Genomic DNA, 16,069 nt, shown 5'->3' on the forward strand with positions numbered 1-16,069 from the left:
TTGTAGGTCAGCATTGCTTGTCCTGAAAGGATGGAACCGATCATAAAAATATCACACATACCACCCAGCCGATGGGCTTTGGTTTGCACCCTGTGCAAATTGAAAACTGGAGCTTGTATTCAGGTAAGTCTCCATGAAAAGTGTTGGAGTAAGCTCAAAACAGATTGACCCTACTCACCCTCATTAGACAAAAAGTTACTCAGAGGTGTACACTTAAGAGTACTTCTACTGTTATGCCAACCACTTCTAGAAATGGTTAGTCTTTTTATTCAGAGTAGTATATACCTGGAGACACCTGTAGGTCCAACTATTGAAGCAGTTGAGAGAAGATCACTTTAGCCTGGGAATTTGAAGCCAGCCTGTCTTAAAAAGTATTTGTAGTAGTAGTTAATCTCTTTTATGATCAGAGCTGATGAGTTAACTGAATGATAAAAATAAGCTAGATAGAACTCTAAAACATGCAGCCTATGATACCGTCTTACTTACTAACTGTAAATGAATTTTAGATCTGGGATTATTTGCTAGATGGTTCTGTTACTGGGCTGAGTGATCATTTTGGTAGGGAAAAAAAGAAGCACTTAAATGGATAAAGTGTGGTGGTTACTTTTGCAGGTCATTATCATAAGAATATTTGTTGTGTATGGTAATATAAGTAAAACTTTCTGAAATGTCTGATTTAGAGGGATACAGATGAAGTAGAAGTAGTTGCTATGGTGGCAACCAAAAGCAGCAGTTGGGAGATAACAAAAGAATAAGATGGAAAGGGGAGGGGTAGGGGGAGGGAAATGGAGACAAAAACATGAGAAGGGGTATCACTGTGTGAGAAGTAATGCATCTACTACCTGGCAAATGTAACTAACCCCTCTATACATTACCCCAATGATAGATAGATAGATAGATAGATAGATAGATAGATAGATAGATAGATAGATAGATAGATAGATAGATAGATGATAGATAGATAGATAGATAGTTAGATAGAGATAGAGAGCTGGCACGATGGCTCACGCCTGTAATCATAGCTACTCAGGAGGCTGAGATCTGAGGATCAAGGTTCAAAGCCAGCCCAGGTATAAAAGGACCTGAAATTCTTACCTCCGATTAACCTCTGGAAAATGGGAAGTGGAGCTTGACTCGTGGGCTGAAGTGCTCAGGGACAATACCAAGCCCAGGGGTAGGGTGGTAACCTTGAGTTAAAGATCTCAGGGACTGTGCCCAAGCCAGTTCAAGTCCCATGATCCACAAAAAAAGAATAAGATGGAAAGCCAGGCTACAGTGACTCACACCTTCTCAGGAGGCTGAGATCTGAGGATCCTAGTTCAAAGCCAGCCCAGGCAGGGAAGTCCATAAAAGCCAAGATTCTGTGACTTGGGCCTGGCAAGAAATAGAATACCTGTCCCTTATTAGTATTCAAATAATGTTGAGTACATACATCTTCATTTTATTGCACCATAGATTTTTTTGTGATACACATTTCCCCCACTAAAAAGTAAAATGTTTCTACATTTTCCTAATCATTTTTTACAGACATTGAATTATTGTCCTTACTCTGGTAAATGCATTTCCCATTATTTTTGCTGTTTTAAAACATCGTTTCTAGCCAGACACTGATGGCTCATTTCTGTATTCCTAGTGACTCAGGAGGTTCAAAGCCAGCCCTGCCAGGAAATTCCATGAGACTCTTATCTCCAGTTAACCAGTAAAAAAAATAAAACCGGGGGTGTAGATCAAATAGTAAAGAGTTAGCGTTGAACACTAAAGCTCAAGAACAGCACCTAGTCCCTGAGTTCAAGTCAAGTACCAGGACTAGCACACACACACACACACACACACACACACACACACACACACACACACATAATCAATACACCAGTTGATTAGTTGTCTGACTGTAGTAAGGAAAAACATAGGCTTTGGCACTAGCAGTCTTGAGTTTGCACTCCAGCCTTGACATACCACATTCTGACTTTCATTAGTTACTCACCTATGATTATTTTTTGTGGGTCAGGGGTCCTGGGCCCTGTCCCTGAAATCTTCAGCTCAAGGCTACCTCCCTACTCCTTCAGCCAAGCCCACTTCCCATTTTCTAGGGGTTAATTGGAGATAAGAGTCTTAGGTCCTGGGACCAGGAATTTGGCCTAATGGTAGAGTGTTTGCCTCACATGAAAAAAGACCCGGGTTCGATTTCTCAGTACCACATACACACAGAAAAAGCCGGAAATGATGCTGTGGCTCAAGTGGTAGAGCTCTAGCCTTGAGAAAGCCCAAGGACAGTGCTCAAGCCCTGAGTTCAAGCCCCAGGACTGGCAAAAAAAAGAGGCAGGGTTGGGATGTAGCTCTGTGACAAAGCACTAAAAAAAAAAAAAGAAAAGACAAAAATATACAGTTAAAAACAAGAGTCTCGGGTCGTTTTGTGCCCGGTCTGGCTTTGAAACTTGATCCTCAGATCTCAGCCTCCTTGAGTAGTTAGGATTATAGGCGTAAGCCACAGTGTCTGGCTTCACCATGACTTTTATCTTTCCAAAGATTCTATAATCTCAGACTAGATTTCCAACACACTAATACATGGCAAACACACTATACATTGTATAGTGAAGAATAGATGTATAAATGGAACTTTCTCATCTGAAGGGCAATAGTTATTTTCATTATTTTGAATTTAGATTCTACCTACACTTATTAGGCAAGTACTTTACCACTTGAGCCACACCTCCAGCCCTTTTTGCTTATTTTTTGTTAGGTGTGGGGCTTGAACTCAAGACCTGAGCGCTGTCTCTGAACTGACAGATTTTCTGCCCAGGCTGGCTTTGAATCCTCAGATCTCAGCCTCCTGAGTAGCTAAGATTACAGGCGTGTAAGCCACTGGCTTTCGTTACATTTTTAATAGAATCTTAGTTTTTGTTCCAGAGAGTTAAGACTACAGTACTGGGCTGGGAGTGTAACCTAGTGGTAGAGTGCTCTCCTAGGATGCACGAAGCCCTGGGTTTGATTCCATAGTACCACATACACAGAAAATGCCAGAAGTGGCACGGTGGCTCAAGTAGTAGAGCACTAGCCTTGAGCAAAAAGTGTCCAAGGACAGTTCCCCTTCCATGACCTTAAGACCCAGGACTGGCCAAAAAAATAGTTTCATGGATTTTTCATACCTGGGATGATCCTCAGATCTCACTCTCCTGTGAAAGCTAGGATTACAGCCATAGCCACTGGTTCCTGGCCTGCACACAGCTTTTTGATTAGTCAAGATATGGTATCACATATTTTTTTCTTTTTTGGCCAGTTCTCTTGAACTCAGAGCCTGGGCACTGTCCCTGAGCCTCTCTGTGCTCAAGGGAAACACCCTACCATTTGAGCCACAGCACCACTTCTGGCCTTGTCTGTTTATGTAGTACTGAGGAATTGAACCTAGGACTTCATGCATGCTAGGCAAGCACTCTACCACTAAGCGACACGACTAACACTCATATAATTTTTATTTGGGCTGTCCTCAAAACACAATCCTCCTAATCTCAACCTCCCCAAGTAGCTAGGACTACAAGTGTGAACCATGGTGTCCAGTCAAAATTGAAACAATAGTTTTTAGCAATACTAAGATTTGACCTCTACTACTTAAGCTTGCAGCTTCTTTTTGTTTTAGGTTATTTTTCAGATAGAGTCTCATTGGCCTGGAGCCAGTCTCACCCACTGATCTTTCTTCTCATGCCTCCCTAGTAGCTGGGACTAAGTTACATATACCACCATATCTGTCTTGTTTATTAAAATGAAGTTTCACTGACTTGCCTGGACTGAACAGGATCAGTTCTCCTGATCCTGTCTCATGAGTAGCTAGGATTGCTACTAGGAGTCAGTCACCATGTCCGGCTTTTTTTTTTCAGTGCTATTAGGTAAAACCCAAGACTACATGCATGTTAGACAAGTATTCTGTCACTAACCTATCTTCCCAGTCCAAACTTCTGATTATATGGAATTGCATTTATCCAAGGAAATACTTATGGGGCTGGGAGTTTGGCCAAATGGTAGAGTGCTTGCCTAGCATGCACTAAGACCCCAGTTTCTTTTTTTTTTTTCTGTATGCCACCGCTCCTTTTATTGACTTGTTTTAAAATAAAACACATTTCTACCAAAACCCACCATTAGGGTCAGAAGAAGCAAGCATCACTAGGCTAAACTAGGCGTGGTTGGGTCTGAGGTCGGGAATATCAGAAGGTCGCTCTGACGCCTGGTCTGAGGCTCGGTCCTGCATGAGGGTGGCGGGGAAGCGGGGGGGGGGGGGGGGAAGGACTGAGGCCACGGGGCAGAGCCCCCTGGGCCACAGCAGGGGATCCCGGCAGAGGCCACGGCTGCAGTGTCCACAGGACACATCCAGTGATGTGAGACCTGTCCATTCCCAGCCAGACTCGTGGGTCCTGGAGACCCGGGGGTGCCTCTCGCGGGATCTAGGGATGGGGGGCCCGGGGCTAAGACCCAGTTTCTATGTATGTACTACATACATAGAAAGAATAAAGAAAGAAAAATGTAGAGTTCAGTAGAAAGATAGGAAATGTGAGGCAAGGAGTATGAGTTACAAGTTTAAGTCAAGGTGGCATGGATAGATTCTATCTTGGAGGTAGGTGGCATTTGAGCAAAGATTGGAAAGCAAGAGAAAAAGCAATGCAAATGTTCCAGATGATATAAGTGTTCCAGACAGTGGGAATAGTCATTAAAAAGACTGTGAGATATGAGTGTGTCCAGCCTGTTTGTGCAACAGAACAGTCCAGCAAGATCAGAATGTGATATGTAGAAAGAGAAGGTCAAAGAGATTACATGGCATGGTGGCATAATTGGTTAGGGAAAGGGGATAGCAGATTTATATGTGACAAGATAACAAATATGGTAGGCTTTTTGAGTTGTATAGTCTCTGTCACAACTACTTAGCATGATATTTGCAATACAAAAGCAGCTACAGATGATACTTCAAAGGAGAATTACTGTATTGTAACTGTCCCTATTCCAACAAAACTTAAATTTCTCATGTTACAAAATATTCTTTTGATTTTCCCCCACTTGCTTTCCTTTCTTTCTTCCTTCCTTCCTTCCTTCCTTCCTTCTTTCCTTCCTTCCTTCCTTTCTTTCTTATTTTGCGAGACTGGGACTTTGCTAATGCTCTACCAACTGAGCCACACCTCCAACCCGTGGGGAAAATTATTTTTTATGTTATTATAAATGTGATGTACAAAGGGGTTTCACTTACATAAGTTAGACAGTGATTGCATTTCTTTTTAGACAATGTCACCTCTTCTCTCACCCCATTTTTCCCTCTCATCTCTACTCACAACTTGTATACTTCATTTTCAACATAGTGTCTAGTGAGTTACCACTGCTACATTCATTCACACTTTGTCCCTCCATTTCTATGTGGAAATTGTTTGATGTAAAACTGAACTGCAGATACAGCTTATTAGTAGAGTATTTTCCCAGCATGCACAAGGATCCCAGGTTCAATTCCAGCACCACAAAAAAAGTAAAAACTTCTTATCTCATAGACAACATAAAAATGGGTGACTGTCTTCGTTAGGCTTTTGGTCTCCTAATAAGATCTTTTAGTAACTTTATATAAGATCTTTGGTGGGTTTTTTGGTTTTGTTTTGTTGTGGGTCATGGGACTTGAAATCTGGGTGTGGGCAATGTTTCTGAGTTCTTCAGCTCAAGGCTATCACTCTACCACTTGAACCACAGCACCACTTCTGGTTTTCTGATGGTTAATTGGAGATAAAAGTCTCGTGGATTTTCATTTCCTGGCTGGCTTTGAACTGTGATACTCAGATCTCAGTCTCCAGAGTAGCTAGGATTACAGGCATGAGCCACTAGCACCTGGCTCCTTGTGGGTTTTTTGTTTTTTACGAGTTTAAGAAGGAGCAATTTGGCAGATACTGTGCAGATAGATGAAATAATTTATGTTTCAGAAAAGATTATGAAGAATAAAGATAAAATAAGATCAGCCATATGCCAATAATCATTGAAACTGAATGATGTTACATAGACTTATTGCTGTGTTCTGTTACATGGGTCTTATTTTATTTAAATTGGTTTTTTAAATTGCATATTAGCAGGTTAAAAACAAATCCAAGCCAAGTATTGCAGTACATACCTGTAATCCTAGCACTTTGAGTTCAGCCTAGCTGACATAGTGAGTGGCAATCTGGGATATAGGTAAGTGAGAGTTTGTCTTAAAAACAAAACCAGGGCCAGGAGTTTAGCCTAGTGGTGTAGAGTGCTTGCCTAGCATGCATGAAGACCTGGGTTTGATTCATCACTACCGCATACATAGAAAAGGCCAGAAATGGTACTGCGGCTCAAGTGGTAGAGCTCTGGCCTTGAGAAAGCCCCAGGACTGTTAAAAAAAAGTTGATGTCTATAACCCTAGTTACTCAGGAGACAGATTTGAGAATAACATTTCCAAGCTAGTCCAGACAAGAAAGTCTGTGAGACTTTTATCTCCACTTAACTACAAAAGGCTGGAAGTAGAGCTGTGGGGTAAAGGCTAGTGCTTTACCACTAGCCTTGACCAAACTAGCTCAGGGACATTGCCCAGACTCAGAGTTCAAGCCCTATTACACACACACACACACACACACACTCAGAGAGAGAACCATTTTGACTATTTCATTCAAAATAGACTGAAGACAAATTTAGAAACAAGAAAAGCAATTGTGAGGCTCTTATACAATTCATGAGAAAATGGTTGCTTTGACCACAGTGGTAGCACTGAAGGTCATAAGAATTGGCTAGAATCTCCCATGAATGACAAAGGTGGAATAAACAGGAACCATTATGGATCAGATAGTAAGTGTAAAAGAAAATAGGTGTTAGGATGACATCGGGATTTTAACTCAAAACAATGGAAACAGCAATGATATAGCAGAATATTGGCAACCAGGAAGATGATATTGAGGGCCAGCCACAAAGAAATGGCTAGCCATCCTTTGTAGCCAACCTTAGTCTCAGGTCCCTCCAGAGGCCAGGCTGATACCGCTAGGCCCAAAGGCTTCAGCATAAAATACCATGGGTAACTTAGACCATCTGATTTGGCCCAAGGCATTCAAGTAAATAAAAATATCTCTTTTGGCTCCCAGGATAAGTGAAAACACACAAAGTTTTTGTACAGGTTTTCATAGCAACATTATTTCATAAATGCCCTCAAAAGTGTAAAGTACCCTGATATACATTGATTCATGAATGGTTAACAGTGGAGTAGGTGTTTTGGGCCATGAACAATTTAATTTCTAATACATGCTACAACAAGGATGAACTATAAAAGCAGTGTTACGTGCAAAAGTCAGACACAGTCATATTTTAAAGACTCCACATGTATGAAATATTCAATAAGGACGAATATGTAGAGGCAGGAATTTGATCAGGAACTTCATGGAGCTAGGTTGGAAAAAAAGGAAAGACTGCAAATAAGCATGGCATTTCCTCGTGGGATGATGAAAATGTTCTGGAATTAAGTAATGATGATTACACAGCTCAAAATTACCACTGAAATGCAGAGTGAGGTGCATTTTGAGCTTTTGCCTTAGCATGCTTGAGACCCTGGGTTCAGTATTCAGTGTCTGAATGAATGATAGTATTATATATAATACCAAAATGTCTACACCCATACATTCTTCGTGTGTTTGTGTTAATTTGATCATACAGATACTTACACAGTAAGGAAAACCTTATCTTCATCTCTTGCTCTAGATAACATGAGGCCCACCAGACACACACCTAGTCTAAGTGGGAGGGAAGCCAGAGCTGCCTCCATCCCACATTTCACCAGAGACTGCTCAGAGTATGTAAGGCTGGAGGGAGAATAGCTTACACTTCTGAGCCCTAGAAATCCTTTTATCCTCTCTTCTCAGGAATCTTTGGGGTTTTTACCCTCATGACCACTTCCCACTCTGGTCACCAGCTTGAGGTTCTCTCTAGGTTAGAAGTACCACTATAGGGCTTAGAGTTACAGCCAGTCCTTATTACAAGGAGAGAAGGCTGTTCTTGAAAAAATGTCCCAAATTCAACCACCCCCAAGGCAAAAAGAAAAAGTAGTGTACATATGTATACACAACCAAAGACACATACATGAACACATGCACACACACCTCGCTTCATGAACACAGACAACTTCTTTCCAAACCTATGATGCTCCCAATCTGGGCTGAAGCTAGCCTCACCTCTAGGATGTTAGATACTGGTGATCCTGCTCAGAGGCAACCTGCCATGTATGAAGGTTCTAAAAAGGGCAGAAAAACTGCCCCCCCCCACTAGACAGGGAGTACAAAGTAACTCTAGGCAGTTCTAAGAAGCCACACCAGTTCAGGAAGGGAAATACCCTCCTGTGGCTCTGATGAACCCATAGGCTACGCTTCACAGATCAAGTACAAAACTTGGCCCTCTGCAAGGAGCTTACCTCTCCTCAAGGATATACACAAAAAGAGTGTTCTTGGAAAGGCAGCCAATGTACCTGAGATATTTAATTTTCCAAGAAAAGTTGCCCACAAACAGGAGGATAAGTAGGATGGCTGACAGGGCCAGGACTGAAGGTGGCTAGTGAAAGGTCTGCTGAATTGAGGCATAAAACCTGTTCTGGGAAACAGGAAGGGCACCTGGTGTGAGTGAGTGGTAGTTGAGGGTGCCAGCTAAAGATGAGCTGCTTTGAGGCCATGAAAAGGAAGAATAGCTCAGCACATGTGCACTCCAAAACGGCAGTGTCCTGTGAGACACAAGGGCCCTCCGACAAAAGCCATCATATGGCCTGTATGGTGGGACCCCAGCAGGGACTTCCCTTAGCTCTGCTAGGGAATGGGAACTCGTGTGCATAGGAAGTGTATGCTTCAGAGAAGTACTGGCTAACCCAGCTGCATTGCTCTTCTAAACAGGCAGTGTCTCCAGTGAGCCAAAGCTTTGGGCTTGGGAGAAGAGGAGAGGTGAGGGGGGAATTTCCTACAAGCTTTTTTCCCACAATCATGTGTTTAAGCACAGCCCCAACTGAGCATGGTGGCTCACGCCTGTAATCCTAGCTACTCAGGAGGCTGAGATCTTAGGATCAAGGTTCAAAGCCAGCCCAGGCACAAAAGGACCTGAGACTCTTATCTCCAATTAACCTCTAGAAAACAGGAAGTAGGGCTTGACTCAAGGGTAGGGCAGTAGCATAGCTTTCAGCTGAAGAGCTCAGGGACAGCACACAGGCTAAGTTCAAACTCCATGAACAAAACAAAAACAGTCCCAGAAGAGGATAAGGACAAACAACACCACAGTTTTTTTTAAGAACTCACAGAGACAGGCAGACAAACAATCACCCATACCCAGCCTTCCTGGACCCCTTATATCCACATATCTCCTTGGTCTCCCTACTTTCCTCACCCCCAGGGAAACATGGGCATATATAACCACACTTTCAGATGGAAATGTTTTATATCTGTGCTACTCATAATGGTTGAAATGTTGATACTAGAACCTAAACTTCATCCTTAGCCCTTGCCTGGCACTCTATTGCTGGACCATGTCTCTGGCCCTACAAGAACAATTTCAAGCTAGGCATGATAATTTACACCTGTAATCTAGTTACTCAGGCAGAGATTAGGAGAGCCCAGTTCAAAGTTAATCCAGGCAAAAAAAATAGCAAGACTCTGTCTCAACATGTCCTATAATTTCAAGTGCATATGGGAATATGTCACAGTCCCAGGCCAACCAGGCAATAAGAAGTACAAGAGCACCAGGTGCAGTGGCTCACCCCTATAATCCTAGCTACTCAGCAGGCTGAGAGCTGAGGATCAAGGTTCAAAGCCAGCCTGGGCACTAAAGAATGTGAGACTCTAATTGTCAATCACTAAAAAAACGGATACTAGGGCTGTGGCTCAAAGGGTAGGGAGGTAGCCTTTAGCTGAAGAGCTCAGAGACAGTGCCCAGGCCCAGAGTTCAAGCCCCATGAAGTACAATATATCTGAAAAATAACATAGAGAAAAAGGGGTAGTGGATCTGCCTAAGAAGTACAAGGTTCAAACCCTAGTATGAGCAACAAAAAGTAATAATTTCAAAAGTTAGCTTAATATTACAGAAACTAATGAAATATTTTCTAAATTTAAAAGTTAGGTTGCTTTGTTATTATAGTCGATGCAACCATTTTAGAACCATGGTGGCCCTGGCAATAATTACTTCATTTTAAGAATCATTTTTTGTGTGGGTTGTGGGACTTGAACTCTAGGCCTGGGTGTTGTCCCTGAGCTCTTCAGCCCAAGGCTAGCACTCTACCACTTGAGCCACAGTGCCACTTCTAGTTTTCTGGTGATAATTGGAGATAAGAGTCTGATGTACTTTAGAGCCCAGGCTGCCTTTGAAGCGTGATCCTCAGATCTCAGCCTCCTGAGTAGCTAGGATTATAGGCCTGAGCCACCACACCTGACCTTTAAGAAGCATTTTTTTAATCTACTGATTGTACCACAGTTGATGGCAAAGCCAAAATGAATGGCACTGCTTCTGTCTTTGAGACCTATGGCCAAAGATTTGACAGTTACATTATAGGTACAATGCAAAAAGTAGCACTGTAAAACTTTGTGCAAGGTGATATGAGAGGCCTAGATAAGAGACTATGTAACTTTATAGGAATTAAGGAAGGCTTCTCAGCAAAACTCAAAATTCAAGGTTTAAATGCTTGAGCTGAAACCTTAAAATTGGATTTTTTTTGCTTCTGTATTTTGTTGCTTTCTATAAGAACAGGTTTCCTAGGTTACTCATAAATCATTTGTTATATCATACCTTGTCCTTCTCATACCTTGGCTACCTATAAGTTCAGTATATGCAAGACATAGAGCTCTACCTGCCTCTCACCACTAAGTCTGTTGCCTTAACCCATCCTTTCTCCTGCAGTGCTCTGTAAGAAGCTGTACCACAGCTTTTCATGTCACTTGTGCCTTTGAGCACAACCTAGACATGAAGACCGTCCTAGATGATAGCGATGAAGTGAAATTCAAGTCGTTCTGTCTCAAGCACAGCCAAAATAGGCAGTCCCTTGTGGAGGTTGAGCCCCACAACAGCAGAGCTGCTGAACCAAGCCAGACAAAGAGTGAGAAAAACAACGTGAGGGCCCAGAAGCTCCGTGATCTGGAGGAAGAGTTCTATTCCTTTGTTAAAGCGGAAGATGTGGCTGAGGAATTAGAGCTACCTCTGGAAACCGTGGACTTTATCTATAACTACTGGAAACTCAAGCGCAAAAGCAACTTCAACAAACCATTATTTCCTCCAAAGTTGGAAGAAGAAAATATTCTGGTACAACCAAAAGAAGAAAATATTCACACTCGCATGAGAATGTTTATGCACCTGCGACAGGACTTGGAGAGGGTAAGGAAACTGGCTCTGACTAGCGTATAGATAATAATTTGGATAGATATAAAAGGTACTACCTCCAGTTTAAAAAGGACAACCTCAAGAGTCTGTGCACTCCTGGGTCTTTGCTTTTCTTCTGATTTCACTATGGTCCAAGATACTGGGGCTCCTTTGAAATTTTGATTAGCACATTCAGGGAATTGGCAAGGTCTCCTGTATATGATTTTTGTTGTTTTTTCATTATAGTTTACTATATTTTTCTGCTGATCCTGGGGCTTGAACTCAGCCTGGGTGCTGTCCCTGAGCTTCGTTTGCCCGAGACTTGTTCTGCCACTTGAGCTACAGCTTTTTGTGTGGCTAATTGGAAATAAGAGTCCCATGAATTTTCTTGCCCCAGGATGGCTTTGAACCTTGATCCTCAGAACACAGCCTCCTGAATAGTTAGGATTGTATGCATCAGCCACCCATACTCAGCTTTAGTTTACCTTTTCATTGACTATTTTGAGCCTAAATTGGCTTGCCCATATTTACTTACACAGTTCAGAGACTGCAAGCTGAGGAAACAATGAAGTTTAAGTACAAGAAAGTACTTTCTGCACTCTGGGTATTTTAGACTGGATGGTACGGATTGTATAATGTGGGGCACTGCCTTCAATGGTAGGAAGTAGTATAAGATACTTAGAGCCGGGCATGGTGGTTCACGCTTGTAATCCCAGCTACTCAGGAGGCTGAGATCTGAAGACCAAGGTTCAAAGCCAGCCTGGGCACAAAAGGACATGAGACTCTTATCTCCAATTAACCTCTAGAAAATGGGAAGTGGGGCTTGGTTCAAGGGTAGGGAGGTAGCCTTGAGCTGAAGAGCTCAACAACAATGCCCAGACCCAGGGGTAGGGCAGTAGCCTTGAACTGAAGAGCTCAGGGACATTGCCCAGGCCGTGTTCAAGCACCATGACCCACAAAAAAGAAGAGATACTTGACAGCATTTCTATCCTTCCCCACTCCATAAACTTGGTTGTGTGACCCACAGCTAAGGACAGCTCCAGGTTCCTGCAGGTCCCCTGGGGTCAGAATCACCTCAAGTTGACAGCCACACCACCCGATAATTTAACTCAGGATACATTCATAAAGTATCCACTAAGTTAGGTGCATTGGGAGTTCAAAGGTTAACTAGGTGCTATGTTTAACCTGGAGAATCTTTAAATTGATTATGCAATTGTAGAAATGGCTTTCTGGCAGGGGAATTCCCTTCTGCTATCAAACTTAGAAAACTGGGCCAGGAGTTTAGCCTAGTGGTAGATTGCTTGCCTATCATGCACAGAAACCCAGGCTTGATTCCTCAGTACCACATACATAGAAAAAAGCCAGAAGTGGTGCTTTGGCTCAAGTGGTAGAGCTCTATCCTTGAGAAAGTCCAAGGACAGTGCTCAGACCCTTAGTTCAAGGCCCAGGACTGGCAAAAAATAAAACCTTCAAAAACTATGAGATCTAAAAAAAAATTGGCAATCCTGGGGCTTGAACTCAGGACCTGAGTGCTGTCCCTGAGGTTCTTTTGCTCAGCACTTCAGCCACAGTGCCACTACTACTTGCTCTTTCTATATATGTGGTACTGAGAAATTAATCCAAGGGGCTTCCTGCATGCTTGGAAAGCACTTTACCATTAAACCATATACCCATCTCCCCCACCCAAGTTTATTTTTTATTGTAACAGTGATGTAGAGGTGTTAGAGTTATATAAATTGGGTTATTGAGTACATTTCTCTTTTGGGGAGGGCAGTCCTGGGCTTGAGCTCAGGGCCTGAGCACTGTCCTTGGACTTTCTCAAGGCTAAAGCTCTACCACTTGAGCCTCAGCACCACTTCTGGCTTTTTTCTATGTATGTGATACCAAGGAATCAAATCTGGGTCTTTGTGTATGCTAGGCAAGCACTCTACCACTAGGCCAAACTCCCAGCCCATATATTTCTTTCTGAATAGTGTCATCATCTTATTTTATGCCAGTGAGATCTGAAAAAAAAATGGCCGCTCTCGGGGACTGAACAAAAGGCCTGAGTACTGTTCTTAGGCTTTCTCAAGGCAGAAGCTCTACAACTTGAGCCTCAACACCACTTCCGGCATTTTTTCTATGTATGTGGTACCAAGGAATCGAACCCAGGTCTTCATGCATGCTAGGCAAGCACTTTACCACTAGGCCAAACTCCCAGCCCACATCCAGCTTTTTCTATGTATGTGGTCCTAAGGAATCAAACCCAGGTCTTTGTGCATGCCAGACAAGCACTCTATCTCTAAGGCAAACTCCCAGCCCCTAGGTCTGAATTTTTTTAATATACACATAGAGTCTGTGTTATTACTGTTGTTACCAACACTATTCTAAACATTTTATATGTATTCTTTTATTCTTTTTTTGCCAGTCCTGGGCTTAGGCTCAGGGTCTAAGCACTGTCCTTGGGCTTTCTCAAGGCTAGAGCTCTACCACTTGAGCCACAGCTCAACTTCCAGTTTTTTTTCTTTCTTTCTTTTCTTTTTAATGTACAACTTTTCCTATTTTTTTTGTTAAGTGGTTAATTAGAGGTAAGGGGCACATGGCCTTTTCTACTAAGGCTGGATCTGAACTGCTGATACTCAGATTTCTCAGCCTCCTGAGCAGAAAACGGCGGTTTTTGCTGACACCTTCAGTTTAGTCAAATTTCCATAGCCACCAGTGGAAAAACTTCCTCTCTCATGCTCACCTGGTTCTGTGATTAAGTGTTTTCTTCCATATTCCAGGTTAAGAATATGGGCTGGGAGTTCGGCCTAGTGGGAATTTGGCTAGAAGTGGTGTTGAAGGATAGTGCCCAAGAACTGAGTTCAAGCCCCAGGACCCACACAGGGGGAAAAACAAAAACAAAAAAAATGGACCAGGAGCTTGCCCTAGTGGTAGACTGCTTGCCTAGCATGCACGAAGACCCGGGTTCAATTCCTTGGTACCACACACATAGAAAAAGCTGGAAATGGTGCTGTGGCCCAAGTGGTAGAAAACTAGCCTTGAGAAAGCCCAAGGACAGTGCTTGGGCCCTGATTTCAAGCCCCAGAATTGGAAAAAGCAAAACAAAACAAAAAATGTCCTTGCAGGCCGGAAGTTTGGCCTAATGATAGAGTGCTCACCTAGCATGCATGAGGACTGGGGTTTGATTCCTCGGTACCACATATATAGAAAAAAGCCTGAAGTGGTGCTGAGGCTCAGGTGGTAGAGCTCTAGCCTTGAGAACGTCCAAGGACAGTGCTCAGACCCTAAGCTCAATTCTAGGACTGGCAAAAAAAATTTTAAAAAGTCCTTGAGACACTTATAAGCCGAGCACAGTGGCTCACACCTGTAATCCTAGCTGCTTGGAAGGCTGAGATCTGAGAATCAGGATTCAAAGCCAGCCCAGGCACAAAAGGATCTGAGACTCTTATCTCCAATTAACCTCTAGAAAATAGGAAGTGGGGCAGCGCCCAGGCGGAGTTCAAGCCCTATGACCCACAAAGACACACACACACACACACACACACACACACACACACACACACATCTGGGAGCTACTTTATCTATATTGCAAGCAGACTTTCCTTCTCCTCGCCCATCATTTGTACTCTGGGACTGAAAAGGCTAAACCCTCATTCGTTCTTCCAGTCTGATCCTGCACATAAATATCAAGGTTGTAACACCACAAAAAGAATAGATTTTTAAAGTTGGGCACAGTGGCTTTATACCTATTAATGCCAACTACTATGGAGACCCCAGAGATTGAGAGGAGGCTGTCTAGTGGCCAGTCTGGGGAAAAAAAACTGAGACCCCATTTCAACACACCAGGCATAATGATATATGTCTGTAATCCCAGCTACACAAGAGGCATAGATAGAAGGATCATGATCCAAGACTAGCCCAGACAGAATACATGAAGACCCCCATCTGAAAATAGCTTAGAGCAAAAATGACCAAAAGGTATGTAGCTCACGTGGTAGAATGCTTGTCCAGCAAGTGCAAGGCCTTGTGTTTAAACCTCAAAGTTGCTGCAAAAGAAAACAATAGCTTTCAGAAGCTTTGGAGAATGTTGCTTTTGCTACTGATTAATGTGGGAATAATGCCCCATGATGAATTGCTGTCAGTGTGTGGCTCTTGAGTCCAGTGATCCTTCTCATCCATCCCCTTTCTCAATCTTAGTCATCTTTATTTTAACTGAATAATTTCAACTGTCAGATTGTGTTACTATGCCAAACATGTTTGCTTGGGATTGGGCTTTTAGGTCCGAAATCTGTGCTACATGATAAGCAGAAGGGAGAAGCTGAAACTCTCACAGAACAAATTACAGGAACAGATCTTCAACTTGCAGGCCCAGATTATACATGAAGAAATTGCTACAGGTAACCTATATGTTAAAATTATCCTAGAATATATATAGATTCTGGTTATATCCTTTTTAATAATTCAATTTTACCAAATGTTCCATGTAAAATATTTTTAAATGCTTATCAGATATTTCATTTGTTTCAGTCTAGTCCTATTAAGACCATGGCTCAATTCTCTGTTATCTCATGAGGACAAAAATCTCAGGACAGAATTAGAAATTGCAAGTCTCTAAACCCCAAACAGGCATGAAGGTTTTTTTTTTTGGTAATGATCCAATTCATTAAAAAAAAATTCTGGGCAGGGAGTTTGGCCCAGTGGTAGAGTGCTTGCCTAGCATACACGAAGACCCAGGCTCAGTTCCTCAGTA

The 16,069-nt window shown here is 42.6% G+C and overlaps 1 protein-coding gene across 1 annotated transcript in view; it reads left to right on the forward strand.

The window, feature by feature from the left end:
• Jade3 (jade family PHD finger 3) overlaps positions 1-16,069 on the forward strand; it is a 113,263-nt gene that overhangs the window by 93,140 nt on the left and 4,054 nt on the right. The window contains exons 11-13 of the mRNA XM_090325613.1: positions 7-123; positions 10,882-11,352; positions 15,599-15,716. Coding sequence (XP_090181739.1) covers positions 7-123; positions 10,882-11,352; positions 15,599-15,716 — 706 coding nt within the window. The remainder of the gene's footprint in view (positions 1-6; positions 124-10,881; positions 11,353-15,598; positions 15,717-16,069) is intronic.

Source organism: Megascapheus bottae, chromosome X, assembly GCF_031878675.1.
Source record: "Megascapheus bottae isolate mThoBot1 chromosome X, mThoBot2.hap1, whole genome shotgun sequence".
NCBI lineage: Eukaryota > Metazoa > Chordata > Mammalia > Rodentia > Geomyidae > Megascapheus > Megascapheus bottae.